The sequence below is a fragment of the Neolamprologus brichardi genome, chromosome 16 (genome assembly GCF_056152115.1).
Source record: "Neolamprologus brichardi isolate AB-2024 chromosome 16, ASM5615211v1, whole genome shotgun sequence".
NCBI classification, from domain to species: Eukaryota; Metazoa; Chordata; class Actinopteri; order Cichliformes; family Cichlidae; genus Neolamprologus; species Neolamprologus brichardi.
The window spans coordinates 6,919,718-6,934,847 of NC_142119.1; the positions used below are offsets into that span (position 1 = coordinate 6,919,718).

At 43.4% G+C, this 15,130-nt stretch overlaps 1 protein-coding gene across 4 annotated transcripts in view; it reads right to left on the reverse strand.

Annotated features, from left to right (window-relative positions):
- Positions 1–9,178: 9,178 nt before the first annotated feature.
- Positions 9,179–15,130, reverse strand: part of LOC102784822 (partitioning defective 3 homolog B-like) — a 214,020-nt gene continuing 208,068 nt past the window's right edge. For all 4 annotated transcript variants that reach the window (XM_087830172.1, XM_087830171.1, XM_087830174.1 and 1 more), the window contains 3 exons: positions 13,106–13,315; positions 12,358–12,501; positions 9,179–12,238 (listed from right to left, as the gene is read on the reverse strand). In XM_087830172.1, coding sequence (XP_087686298.1) covers positions 12,387–12,501; positions 13,106–13,315 — 325 coding nt within the window. In that variant the 3' untranslated portion in view covers positions 9,179–12,238; positions 12,358–12,386. The remainder of the gene's footprint in view (positions 12,239–12,357; positions 12,502–13,105; positions 13,316–15,130) is intronic.

The following is a 15,130-nucleotide window of genomic DNA, read 5'->3' on the forward strand; positions in this document are numbered from 1 at the left end:
GGAAAAACAAAGTGAGGCGAATCTCATTTCACTGAGGCCTTCATACGGATACAACTCAAATACTATTCAATGTTATTACAGCAACAAATCTCCCAGCTTCTTATTAATCATTTAGGTTTTTGTTGTTGATGTAAACGACGTCTGTGAGTGTTGCTGGACTGACACACAGGAGCCTTTCCGCTTAAAATATCAACATAATCGCTGGTGTTTAGTTTGAAGGGGTGAAAAAGTCAGAAACCACAGAGTTAGTACGATTCACCACACAGCAAAAACAACACACTCAAACACAGAGAGGCCTGCTTCAGTGACTCTGTTTAGCTGGGATGAAGTGTAGCGGAGCCCCTATGGAGCTCGTGTGAAGGTCTAAATTATCTGTAGAAAGCTGAACTTGCTGTGAAGTTGGGCTTTTTCATATGTGGCGACTAATGCTTAACTTATGCTGCTGTGTCGGTTTGCAGAGGTGCCTCCCTGCAGAGCAGTTTTCAGCCACTGCAAACGTGCATCACCTGTGCAGCAGTGTAACACTAGCTGTGTCCCATTTCAGGGTCTGCACGCTTGAAGTACGCGCACTACGTACGGTGCGTACTATAAGTACGAGAAGTGCAGAAGTGAGAGGCTTGTGAAATGGGACGGTATATGCTTCGTCGCGCTGTTCAGGTTGCCTAGCAACCATGATAGTAACCGCGAGACACGTTTCATACAGCTTTGTTTGACAGAAATGAAGGAGAAAAATGTTTTGTTGGTCATTCATTTTTGTCATGACATCACTTTGATTAGTTGAGTATCTGAGGCTGAAACCACAGGACTGTAAACACGATTGTTGGGCTTCATTTCTGTACTGAACAGTTATTTAAGATTAGCTAGTAAATAATAATTAGTTAATGTTGTTCATGAGACTAAAGTCATCTCGCTGTGGTAATGTAAATATCATATGGCCAATATTATAGTATTGTCAGATTATTATAATTTATATATATATATATATATATATATATATATATATATATATATATCTCACTGACTTTCAGCTTGTTTTGTTATATATATATATATATATATATATATATATATATATATATATATATATATATAACAAAATATATATATATATTTAGAAGTAGAGGCTTTAAAACCAAGTTAACGCAAGTACAAACATCACTAATGTCACACAACTTTGCCGGCATGTGGCCAACAGCAATGTTTTAATGTTCTTCGTTATTAAACATTCGCACATGAATAAGTGACGTCATATTCAGTACTTACTTTTGACAGTTCACTCTTCGGCCGCTCCCTTCTTGCGGCAAACTTATCCACACCCACCGCCGCGCTATGAATTGTGGGATATATGGGACCACGAAGCGTGCACCGGACCACGCTTGATATTTGGGGAAATCGACGGCGCATTTGGAGTATGCATTTGAAGTACACTTCGAATTGGGACAGCCATCGTCGCGTGGCGGTGACGTAACCGCACTTAAAATGCGTACTTCAAGCGTGCAGACCCTGAAATGGGACACAGCCACTGACTGACAGAGGTGTGGACTCGAGTCACATGACTTGGACTCGAGTCATTAATTTTATGACTTTAGACTTGACTTGAAAAAATGTTCTAAGACTGTGACTTGACTTGGACTTTTACACCAATGACCTGGGACTTGAATTGGACTTGATATTTCACCCCAAATATAAAATTTAACACGCATATTATATAGAAAGTGTGCACCATTAATTCAATTCATTCATTCATTTATTCAAACCACACTCCGTACGTATGTGTGCGTGAGCTGTAGCACAGCCAATCAAATTAACCAGATTTAAAATTAAAAAAAAAAAAACCTCAAAAATGCTGCAAGGAGTTATTTTTTTCAGGTACATAAACTATGAAGTAGTCAACAAAAAACCGAAATGCAATATGCAAAACATGCAAGAAGAGAATCACAGACAGAGATGGAACAACTTCCAACTTTGTCCGACAGTTGAAGTTGCATAAAGAACGGTAGGTGGTGCTTCTCTTTTGCTACGATGAGATAGCTGACTTAATTTAACTAGCAAATGTTGTCCAGGCTCCATTGGTGATACAGTTTTTTTTCATCCAAGAATAACATGCAGCTTATCTCAGAACTGTCGGTGAAAATTATTCTTGGAGCTAGGTTTAATTGAGCTGCATTCTATAGAGGTGCAATTTCACAATTTGTGTATATTTTCTAAGTTCACTATTTTGTCATGTGTTGAGAAAAACAGAGATTTAAAAATTACATGGTCTAATATTTACATTTAGCATAGAACTGCAACATTCTTTTTTCATTTTTTTTTAAAGACTCGAAAGGACTCGAAATTCAAAGTTTTAGACTTGTGACTTTACTCGGACTTTTAAACCAGTGACTTGAGACTCGACTCTGACTTGAGGATAAAGAATTGAGACTTACTTGAGACTTGCAAAACAATGACTTGGTCCCACCTCTGCTGACTGACACGAGAGCCGGAGGGAGGGAGGGGATGAAATGAGAGTTCATCGGTATTGGGAGAAGCACGAAAAAACATCAAAGATAAAATATACAACATGAAGCGTGGCTGCAGAGGACGCTGCTCGTTGTTTTTCACTTCTAGGAAAACACGGTGCCAGAGGTTTGGCCGTCTAAAGGTGATGACACCTGCTAGAGGCCACTTCACCTTAAAAATGTTTCAAATGTGCCCACAGGTCGAACCTGAATGACTACAGGGACTGTTGTCTGTGGAAGGTCAGCCAGGCTGTGCTGAATAAGACAGAAACCATCAACCGCAGTGCAAACAGCAGCATGATTTTCAGTTATAATTTGATGCAAATCATTATAAGCTGACAAAATTTGTGTGTGATTGCAGGGAGGGAACAGAGAGCGAGCTTTGCAGTATAACTTTATAGATTTTTCCTGCGTTACTTTCTCTCCAGAATATTTACTGCTGCAAAAGTTATGCAAAAATTACTGCAGTAAACGAAACTGTTATAGAGTAAAACTGATGATGGGTTAAACACTGACCACTGCACATACGTCACTTTTTCATTGGTTCATAAGGTCAGTCTGACCAGCAGCATCAGAACGTGGAACAAAGACACGCCTGTCACCATTTTCTTCTCAGCAGCCCGAAGGACCCGCAAGAAAGACAGAGTGACTGTGTAGGCTGGCAACATGCCTCAAGGTTACCACTGATGGGAGTGTGTGTGTGTGTGTGTGTGTGTGTGAGAGAGGGTGGAGACGGAGTGGGCGATGGGAAGAGGGGAAACAGCTGCTGTGGAGTTTACCACAAGTCATCAGTGTGCACAGGGGACAAAGGAAATGTAATTTTTTACACACTTAATAGGAGACTCTGTGCTCTTAATGCAGAGTCCATGACCCTGCGGGATGTGAATCTTAGAGCTCACACACAGAAAACAGCATTTACTGTAACCAGTGCTTCACCTCTGCTCTCTCACTGGTTCTCACCATTAAGTGCTGTTTGCATTTCAAAGGATTCATCTGATATAAACAGATTTCTTACACATTTCCACACGATCCTCTTTGCTGCTCTAGCTTCTGTCTGTTTAAGGCCCCTTCATCAAAGCACAGTGTCTTCTGATTGGTCACAGTCACTGTGCTTCTGAGGGGCAGTGCATACAATAATTATAAAGGTAATTGCCAGTTATTATTATAAGTTCTCTAAAAAGCCTTCAGTTAATCCAAAATGCTGCAGCAAGAGAGAGAGCAGATTTCTCCTGTATTGGCTTCCCTTCATTGGCTTCCTGTTAAATCCAGAATCCTGCTCCTCACATACAAGGTCTTAAATAATCAGGCCCCATCTTATCTTAATGACCTTGTAGTACCATATCACCCTATTAGAGCACTTCGCTCTCACTCTGCAGGCCTACTTGTTGTTCCTAGAGTATTTAAAAGTAGAATGGGAGGCAGAGCCTTCAGTTTTCAGGCCCCTCTTCTGTGGAACCAGCTTCCAGTTTGGATTCAGGAGACAGACACTATCTCTACTTTCAAGATTAGGCTTGAAACTTTCCTTTTTGCTAAAGCATATAGTTAGGGCTGGACCAGGTGACCATGATGTCTTGTGATACACTGAGCCCTTCACTCTCCATATGTTTACACACCACTGCAGCGTGTTGTCACACTTTATCTTCTCTCTCCTTTACTCTGAATTCTGTGTACGAGTGGGCTTCCTTTAAAGCGAAGCTCTCTCAATCGTTTCTCTCTCGCCTCACCTCTGACAGGTCGCAGCAGATGGCCCCGCCCCTCCCTGAGCCTGCTTCTCAGAGGTTTTTCCTGTTGAAAGGGAGTTTTTCCTTCTCACTCTCACCAAGTGCCTGCCAATGGGGTGTCATTTGATTCAAATCACCTGGAGTCATCTGATTTGTTGTTATATAATATGTTGATCTTTTAAATTGTTTGCAAGCCTCAAAAAGTTTGTTGTAAACGGTGAGCTGGTGTGAAGGCGGCATTGTTAAAAAGAGGTTCACATCAACACATTTAGGTTCTCTGACAGGAGCTGACTGTACCACAGAAAAGGCTGCCAGTGAATAATGCACAGGAATGTCATATGAACACTTAAATATTTAGACACGCTGTGCTATAAGCGTTTGTTTCTCCGAGCCCATTTTCACTTTAAAAACAGAGACGGCACTAATCCGTCTTTAAAGCCTGGATTTTTCCAGCTGCGCTCTGTTGTTTCGGCCAGATCTCATAATCTCTCCCAACAACCCGACCCAGCGCACAGTAGTTCTTATATTTTTCTGCAGTGACCACAAAGTGCTGAATGGGATTATGAAATCTGATGACATGGTGGAAAACCGATACTTGGCCATGTGTATCACTTCTGCATATCAGTGCTGATTTCTACAGAGTCGAAGTGCACAAACAGTTTGGGTCCAAGTTGAACTAAGTTCAAACTCACCAGCGATCTAAAGAACATGAGCGGGGTGCTAAATGTGCATGAACTCCTGATAGGATCTGTGCATGTTGTATATGATTATTGGGAAAATAGGGCTGCTAGCTGGCAGTAATTAATGAGGGTTTTCGGGGGTTGGCAGCTCCAAGGAAGCCCTTCAAATACAGTGTGTACACGAAGAACAATCACAAGTCAAGAGAACAAAAAGCAGCTGCCAGGGCACCAATAATAGCTATGACTGAACAATACCTTGCCAAGCAGACGCACACACTCACACGTCCACAAACTGGCAACCACTCATAATAGGAAATCCTAATTACAATGGTTTACAGTGCTGATTAAAACTACTAATAATAACTGCTAATAATTACAGCATGCCAGACCTGCACTGGGAAGGAGGAATTACACACCCAGTCAGTCAGTGACTGTTTGGCAGTCAGTCAGCGAGTCAACCAGGCTGGCTGACGGCCTCTCAAACACAGCAACAGCCACAAAAACCATCAGCACATGACAGCGACGCTTCCACCGGGTCAGCCGGAGGACTCGGGACGCCAGGCTACGTCTGACTGCCCGGTGTGGGCGACCTCGAGCCTCAGATTCCCGTTCTCGATCAGCTGTTGTAGTCCGTCCATCTCAGGGTTTAAATTGCTACCTGTTGATTGACGTGCCCCACCCACTCGCTCCCTCCGGTGTCAGTCTCATGATTTTTGAAAGTAACTTGTAACTTTTGAAGATTACTGCATTAGAAAGGAATCCTTATTGTCCCAGTATCGCCCCCAGAGGAAACTCATCTGTTACCTTTGTGTTCCCAAAAATACAACTTCATAACTCGCCGACATGTGGGATGTTTCTTCTGCGTGTAATGGGAAGCTCTACGTAAATATGTTGCGAAGGCCGTCCACTCACTACGCAGCTGCAGGATTACATAGATTCCACTTTGCAGATGCATGGGCAGGGATTTCACTTTTGTCCCTTTGTTAGAAGGAAAGGAGCAGGAAACTAACAGTAACAGTAACGCTTATTAGAAAAATGAATAACCGATTACTTGGATTGTAAAACACATTTATTACAATGAAAAAGTAATCAGAGTACTCTAACACCCAACATTTTTTGGGGACAATATTTAAGGTGTCGTGGAAAAATAATAATAAAATGCACATGTTAAACAAATGTGTAGGACTGCTTTCTTCCATTTGTGCAACATCTCTAAAATTAGAAATAAGAGAGCAGATTTCTCCTGTTTTGGCTTCCCTTCATTGGCTTCCTGTTAAATCCAGAATTCAAAATCCTGCTTCTCACATACAAGGTCTTAAATAATCAGGCCCCATCTTATCTTAATGACCTTGTAGTACCATATCACCTATTAGAGCACTTCGCTCTCACACTGCAGGCCTACTTGTTGTTCCTAGAGTATTTAAAAGTAGAATGGGAGGCAGAGCCTTCAGTTTTCAGGCCCCTCTTCTGTGGAACCAGCTTCCAGTTTGGATTCAGGAGACAGACACTATCTCTACTTTCAAGATTAGGCTTCAAACTTTCCTTTTTGCTAAAGCATATAGTTAGGGCTGGACCAGGTGACCCTGAATCCTCCCTTAGTTATGCTGCAATAGGTGTAGGCTGCTGGTGGACTCCCATGATGCATTGAGTTTTTCCTTCCCAGTCACCTTTCTCACTCACTATGTGTTAACAGACCTCTCTGCACTGAATAATACCTGTCTCTCTTCCTCAGCATGTCTTTATCCTGTCTTACTTCTCTCACCAATCACAGCAGATGGCCGCCCCTCCCTGAGCCTGGTCTGCCGGAGGTTTCTGCCTGTTAAAAGGGAGTTTTTCCTTCCCACTGTCACCAAAGCATTTGCTCAAACAGGGTCATCTGATTGTTGGGTTTTCCTCTGTATGTATTATTGTAGGATCTACTTTACAATATAAAGCACCTTGAGGCGACTGTTGTTGTGATGTGGCGCTATATAAATAAAATTGAATTGAATTGAATAAAACCAGTACCAAAAAAACCCAAAGATTTATTCCTAACACACGGGAAAAGACAGAAGTTAAAAACAGTTAAAAACAGAGTTAACGATAAAAACCATAAAAAAAATAATGATAAAAACTAATAAAAATGATGAAAACCATAAATTTCACACCCGGTCCGGTACCAAACGACTCATGGACCAGTACCGGTCCGTGGCCCAGGGGTTGTAAAGTCTCGCCGTCGCTGTTCACTGCAGACCAGGTTACTGCAGTCAGTGTGTTGGTCCTGTTTGTGTATTCAGTACTGCACTTTCCTGAATGTGGGTTTGATTCATGTCCAGTTTTTCCAGCTAAATTAATAAAAAACATCATTATTAGTGCTTAAAGAGAGAGGCGGCAGTACTCCTGACATTCTTCACTGAAGCTGATACTTCTGTTGACATGTTCAGCTGTTGTACTCATCCATCTGGTAAAAGCTGAAGTACTCCTTCAACTTCTTTACTCAAGTAAAAGTGTAAAAGTACACGCTGTGAAATGTACTTAAAGTATAAAGTAGCTCTTTGGACATTTCTAACAGCTATTTTTGTGCAAAACTAACCGACTCATATCTTTCACATCAGTCACACGTAACTAGCTCTGATAATCGACACACCAGGAGACTCAGCCCACTCTGAACTTTAGTGGGCTGGATCAATGAAACTCCCTCTTTCTGTGAGTGTAACAAAGTCTAACTACACATTTAATTTTAATGTATGAAAGAAGAAGCGCCGTTTCAGCAGTCTCAGTTTTTCAGGATCTGTCAACACGACTTGGCCAAAAAGCCCAGACTGTCATTAAGTATAAAACAAAGTTTTTGTTAATCCACAGAAAACTTTGTTGTTTTATGTTTGAAACTCTGAAGAGAAAATAGAAATTCCTCTGCTGGACAGTTAAAAACTTTCATTTAATTATTTAACTATCACATAGTGTGAAACGTTGCTGTGGAAGTCTTTAACATCAAAAGCTGCAACATTTATGAAAACACTGTCACATTTCCAACATTTATCTTTTCCTTCACGCTCTCCAAACCAAACCAGTGTGCCAGGTTGGCATCTTTGATGGGGCGATTCTGGCCCCCGGACCTTATGTTTGACACCCCTGCCCTGAAGGGAGAAGCAGAATGAAGAAACAAAAGGAGCAGCGAACAGATATTTCTGTTGAAAAGAGAGTAAAAGTAAAAAAACTGTCAGAAAAATAAATATGAGGTGAAGCTCACAGACCTGAGTGGGTCAATACTTCCTGCCTCTGGCTAACAGGCGAGTGTGTTTGGAGCTGCGCTGCATTAGGAAGCACTGCTGAGTCAAGACTCTGCTTCCACCCATATATGATACACTTCTGATATACTGAGTACACCAGCTCCTCCTGCATTTTACAGATTTTACAGATTTAAGCTGAATCAGACGATCAGTTCTGTTAGAAACTGAAACTTTGGTCTTGTACTAATTTCCAGCTGCTCAGCTGTCCAATGACCTGCTCAGCCGCATCATCGTCACCAGGACGCCGTTGATTTTGTTGCTTGGAGGTGGGAAACAACAAAGGACAAATTACTGTACCTGAGCAGAATTTTCAGGTGTTAATCTTTCTGACAGTTTTTTCCATCTTTACACAAATATCTGAGCTTTCTACTCCTCACGTCCTCAGAACAGGCTTGTTACATTTTATTTGACATCGTGGAGCATCTTCAAACATCAGGCTGATACGAGTCAAAATAGAGGGAACGATCCCACGGAAAAGACCGTCCTGTGGGTGTATCCGTCACTGCGGTGTAACGCTGACTCACTTTTGCTTAACTTCAGCGACACGTTTGATCCGGGCGCTGACGAGAGTCCAGAGGTGCACTGCAATTAGTCTGGTAAACTAATCCGAGTTCTAACATGCATTAAAACAAAACACCTGCACAGACACAATCAGAATATTGGACACACACACACACACACACACTCTGCAGATCCATACTGAACCTTGGCAGTGACTCAAGAGAATTTAATTACTTCCCTTTGCTCTCTCCCCATTGGCCAACAGGTCTGGGATATTCTAATTACGCCCTGCCTAAAAAAATGCTTCCTTGGCCTCTGTGTCTCATTACTACCAACTTCTCTGAGCCACAGTCCGGCACCTAGTGTCTGACAAATAAGAAAGCACCTTACGCTACCCACGGCCACTAAATACTTATTAAGCCGAGGGAAGTGACCTAGCAGCGCGCCGGCAACACGCCAGAAAAACTAGGAAAACTTTGCACAGTAATCAGCGCTCCTTATCTCCCTTTTCTAATTGATAATTAGTCTTACATTAATTTGTGGCCATCTATCTCTTATCACAAAAGTACAATTTATCAGCTGCTTAAACGATGGACTAAATTGGGTTGGCAATGTTAATGATTCACCTTGCAGGGTACGGGGGACACGAGGGAAATAATTTCTCCTGACTCATATTTAATTAACCTCAGCAGATGTGCTCGGCATGCATTGTGTCTTAAAGAGAAGTAAAGTATGACGTCGTCGACCAGATGTGTTTAAAAATGAATATTTTAATGCAAAAAGTTATATACAAAATATAAAAAAGTTGGAAAACAATGACAGAATTGTTACATTATAAAATGAAATTTGACTTTTTCATATATTCGAGCGTTGTGATAAAGCATGTTATACTTCTAGGTAACAGAGGTTATTAGTTGGTTCCTTCTACATCTCTTTAAAAGGTGAAGCAGGAGTAGCAGAAACTCTTCGTACAGAAGATTCTAGCGAGTACCTTCAACTTGTGCAACTTGCTAAAGACCAAAGAGCCCTGCAGGGCGCTCGATGCGTCAGTCGCGCTGCGCCGAGTTTAAAACTGCTCGTGCAGTTTTAACAACACGAGGAGGAAAAAAGCGATCGAAGCTCTGCAGCGTACCCGTGGCAACAAAAGCCAAACATCCCGTGGCTCTGGTCCGATTCAACATCATCAACTAGCATTAAAAAAAGAAACGTAAAAATAAATGCTTGTGAAGAGTTACATACGTGAAAACTGTGTAATGAGACAGATACGCCTTCATGCAACGTGTCACGTTTTTCAAATACTGTTTAAAAGCTTCTCCAGGCGCTGACCCAGCATTCAGGTACACACAGCGGGGAGACTCCTGACATGTTTGGCATGAAAATCCTTCACATGTTCTCAGAAGGATCATTTTCTCAGGTGCTGCTCACTCTGTAACATCATCATCATCAGCGAGGAGAAAGTAATCTGAGGGGACGCGAGTTGTTTCAGTGTTTCTGCTCTAAACTCGGCAGGTGATTTGTTCATCAGTCTCCGGAAATGTGCTTTATTACTTGATTTGCAAGTCTGGTTTTCACACTGGTGAAACGTGACAACACAAAAGGAGAAATAATTATGAAAACTTCACACAGTCACTACATTCACTCCTACAGCACAACTAATGCTGCACAAATTGCACTGCATTTACCTCTCGGACCATTTCTTCAACCGTTTCCTTTTCATATTTAGTCTGAAATATTACACATTCCTGGGATTTCTCTCTTTATTTCCCACTTTTCCTTTTCTACCTGTTCCTCACATCTTTCTCTACCTTTCCTTAACCTCCCTTTATCCAACTCTTGATACACAAAAACCTTTCTGATAAAATCTACATGTTACATTCAGGTTAGCGGACCTTCAGCCTCGGCCACACTGAGAGAACCGCGGTCCACCCAATACCGAGATGTCATTTTAGACATTTAATCTCCATTGAAAGTAATTCTGCTGAGCTTTGTGGTGTGAAACACAGATGTTATGCAAGGCTTTAACTCTTAGTCACACTTAACTTTTGCTAAGTGGCAAAATGGATCTGCATTATGGTGCGGCGCTGACAGCACTCTGAAGCTCACTTCATGTTCGAGCAGTGATGCCTACACCGTCGGGTCACTGAAACGTCCTTCAAATCCAAAGCAGAGCGCGCGGTGCAGAGTAACACAGTGAAAGCGACCTCTATCCCCGCTCTGCAAAAAGCTGCCCAAAAAAGAAAATCCTCTCTGTCCGGTTTACTCGACGGTGTGGAAAAGCAGCTCAAACAGCTCCAACACATCAGAGACGCTTTAAAAGAAGGCAGAATGAAAACAGCTCCACCTGTGGAACACCCGGCTACCTTGATTGTTATTGTCGTCCTGCCTTTTCCGGAGCTTCTTGCAGGAAGTCGGAAAATCAAATCACTCCACACAGGTGGACGTGTCTGTAAAACGTAAGCTCATCATACATTCATGTGGAGGTCTTTTTAAATAAAGCGACCATCCATAGATAATTTCCAGTTCTGCTAAAATGAGCTAAAATCTTAAGCTGCTTCGAAACGCAGCAACAGGGTCAAACAAACGTGGAGCAAACCACGGAGCAGACGTGGGCTCCGCCTCGTCCTGCACCGAACAGCGAGGACAGATCATTCATATAGTGGTCTTCAGTGTGATTCACACGTATCAATAACTCTTTTTGATAACACAGGATATGATCAGATTACTCATAAGGATGAAATCTGTGCTGGTATTAGTGGCATGATCCCTGATTGGTCACTTCAGACATCGGCCGGCCTCTAAACGAGTTTTTTTGTTTATCTGGAGGAATAAAGCGTTCCAGAGTGCTGATTGGAGCGCTGTAATGTGTTCCAGCAGCCATTACTAAGAGAGGAAAGGAGGAATGTTTTGGAAAAGCGGAGGCGCTGCAGTCCCATCTTTGCCCACATAAACGGTCGGATCTCGAGAATAAATACGCTTTCATTACACAAACATAATAAAGAGTTATTCATATCTGCATGAACCTCCATCTACAGTCAGTGTTAGTGCGTTACTTTAGGTTGCATTTGTGGATATTGTTCTTTATCCTGCTGCAGCAGCGGCTGTGAATGTGAGCTTAATTTAAATGGATCCAATTACCTCTGCAGCCCTGACAGATTCTTAAAAGAGACAACTTAATCAGAATACAGTGAAAAGTAAAAACCTGCTCATTTTAAACTTTCCGAAGATTCAAAGCAATTTAAATGACTTCAAACAACAAGACATTACGCTTCCTCTACTCTGTAATTAACCTCCTTTACCTTACCGTACACCCCTACCAACACACACACGGTTTGATAATGACGAGGATTCGGATCATCGCATTATGAGGTTTCAACTCTGCTTCAGTGGAGAGCTGAACGCAGGAAAACTCAGAATACGAAGACGTGACTTTGTGCTTATTGTCATGTCAGGACTCGATGTGTCTGCACAGCTGCAGTCACGCCGTCTTCTGCTTTGGGTTTGTTTGCTGTTGCTGTCCTCCTCCCTCCCGAGTAAAGCCACGCTGGTCTGTACCGAGCTCCCACTGGTGCCTGTATCCAATCAAACATATTCTTAAAGTTACAGAGGGCTGTGCCGGATTACTCGAGTACAGCGGCAGAATTTTATTCATTATCTAGGAGGAAGAAGCATTTTAGAGCTCAGCATTTACCTGGAATGGTCTCCATCCACAAATTGGCCCTACCTGTAACCCCCACCCCCAGTTCCACGTGTCATCGTGTCGTACCGCAGTCCCCGAAGAGGCGGGGTGGGAGATGGGGGCACATCCTGCCGCAGGGGCCCTCTCTGCTGAGAGCTAGAGAACAACCTTGGATCAAAGAACAGCAAAATACTCCGACATGGAAAAGAAGGAAGAGTCAGACGAGAGGGAAGACGAAGATGAGCGGCAGTAATATGAAAGATGATCAAATCTTCAATATGATCGGTGCTGAACCCCAAAACTGCAGTTCCTGCGATCGGCCACTTGAGGCTGTGCACGGACGTCAGTCACACTAATAAAGGTTTGGGCCTCTCTGGCTAATTTCCCTGACAGGTGTGCAGGTGATGTTTTGTTTAAACGTATTAAGGCTTAAGTTTAAGGGCGTAGCTGCTTTGAGTGACCGGTGGATGCCGATGGAGGCAGCTGTAGCTAGCGGCCGTCTACTGAAGGCTGTTGGTGTCTATAATGTGGTTATCTGTCAAATAATTTGGCTTTCTTTGTGACTATTTGGACTAACAGGCAGCTTGAGAAGTCTGAGATCTAGTTTTAGTTTAGCAGGCAACAGCTCATAATCTAGAGCTCCGCCCCCTCGTCCAGGTACGCTGCACTGGAATCACAAAACCAGCACAACAGCATCATAGCGGTACGTACAGTACACATGCAGATCCTGGTATGAGGGTACTTTCCTGCATATAATTACCTAGGGTGGGGGTAGTAGCCAGGGTCAATGCCTCGAGGGTCTCCTTGCCGTGGGTATGGCTGACCAGGTGGGTAGTTGGGGTAAGATGGGGCAGACTGGGAGGTGGGGTAGGATGGTGCCTGGGGGTATCCCTGCTGGGCGTGTGGAGGCCCGGGGTAGGGACCTGACCATGGCTGCATGGGGTAGTCAGCTGCATCTAACGGACCTCGTCTGGAAAAGAGAATTTTATGCATTTAAAAGAGAGAAATTTGAGAGCACAATCAGACTGAAGCAAAGAAACCGCCGGATGTTGCCATTGGTAACGTTGCATCCTCAACCAGTCAGTCATAAGGCAGATGCAGCCAGTGGCTGGATGGTTCAAAAACTTGTTCTGGGCAAATCTCCACGACTGAACTTGTTTATAGTACGAAGCGTCCTTTTTTCCAACTGCTGAGAAGTCGCTCAATGAACCGGACCCGGCCAAACACAGGAGGAGTTGGCTCAGAGTTCACTGCTGTGTGACTCCGATGGCCGTGGCAGAAGAAGAGCCGTGACCATTTGTTGCTGTTTTCATGTAAAATCAACACAAATGCACGAACAAACAGAACAGACAGTGTTATGAAAGATAATCAGAGGAATAAACACGAGACCCGAGCACAGACGCAGCGTTAACCTCCCGCTCTGCCCCAGCACCTTCACAATAAAACAAATAATCAACCAACCGCTGGCACAGCGCCGTCAGAGTGATGCTCCCTTCACGTACCTTAGCAAAGAGCCTACCAACAGCTACCGCACTAAATCTGAAATATTCAGGAAAACCTGCTGAAAACAATTTGTTGCGGGCGACAGAGAAGAGAGAGGGCGAAGCACGCGCTCAGCTCGCGGCTCATCCCGGCCAAACATCACATAGCAACAGAATATAAGTGACACGTGACAGTTTTAAGTAGGCTAGGGCTCAGTTAACGCAAGCGAAGACACACGCACAGCTGTGGTAATCCAGCCGCGTCCCGTGAACAGATATCGATGTCCTGTGCCGGGGAAAGCGAGTACACAAACACATGTTGTCCACATAGCAAACATTACGAGGTATTAGATTTTATCTCTCCGTCTTTCTGTCTCTTTCATTTGTCTGCACGCATCTCTCCATCTACTGCAGGATATCCATCCTGAATTCATGTTTATCATATAAACATATATCTCACTGAGTCAGATGGTGATCTCTATGCTGATGCTTGTGTGTGTCAGGATGGGTGGTCAGCAGTGGGAAGTGTCTAACTAACTGCATGCCCTTCATGTTTGGGATGTCATCTGCTGCCCCTCCCGACTCCATGGTTAGCATGTTTATGTGTGTTTCAGCACACACACACACACACACCTGTCTTCTTCGCCGTACGTTGCTCCGGGTCAGCGTCTCAGCCGGACGGCTCAGATTTCTCTGCTCTTAATGGCCGCAGCCGTTTTGTCTGCTCTTCTTTCTTTCACGTCCGTCTTCTAGCCGTCTGTCCATGTGTCTGTCTGACTCCATGTGTCTGTCCGACTCCATGTGTCTCTCTCTCGCTCTTTATGACTACGAGTCTGCCTGTTCACCAGGCTGCAGGGCTTGCTGTTCACCCCTGAGCCTGTATACCTGTGCCCCGTATCAGTCAGCCCATCTGTCAGTTAGCGTTTGGCCGCCAGACATGATAATGTCACAGAGGCAGAGATAAGAGCGGTGGAGAGGGGTGAAGAGGGCAGGAAAGAGAGCGATAAGGAGGGGGGCAAAGTTAAGAGGAAGGTATGGGAGATGAAAAACAGAGATAAGACGAGAGATGAGGAGGATCAAAACAGGAGCTGGAAAACAAGACATCATCTCTAAGATTAAGATGATGAGGAGTGATCAACACGCTTACATGATGACTTTACTGTAGTCTGTGTATTTTCTTATTTAGGGCTGGGTGGGGGAAGATTTTAGGCTGTCAAATTAGAGAACTTAGTGTCACTTTTTATCAGATGCTATCAGCCTCCATTTGCAACAAACCTGCACACAGAGAGAAAATCAGATAAAGC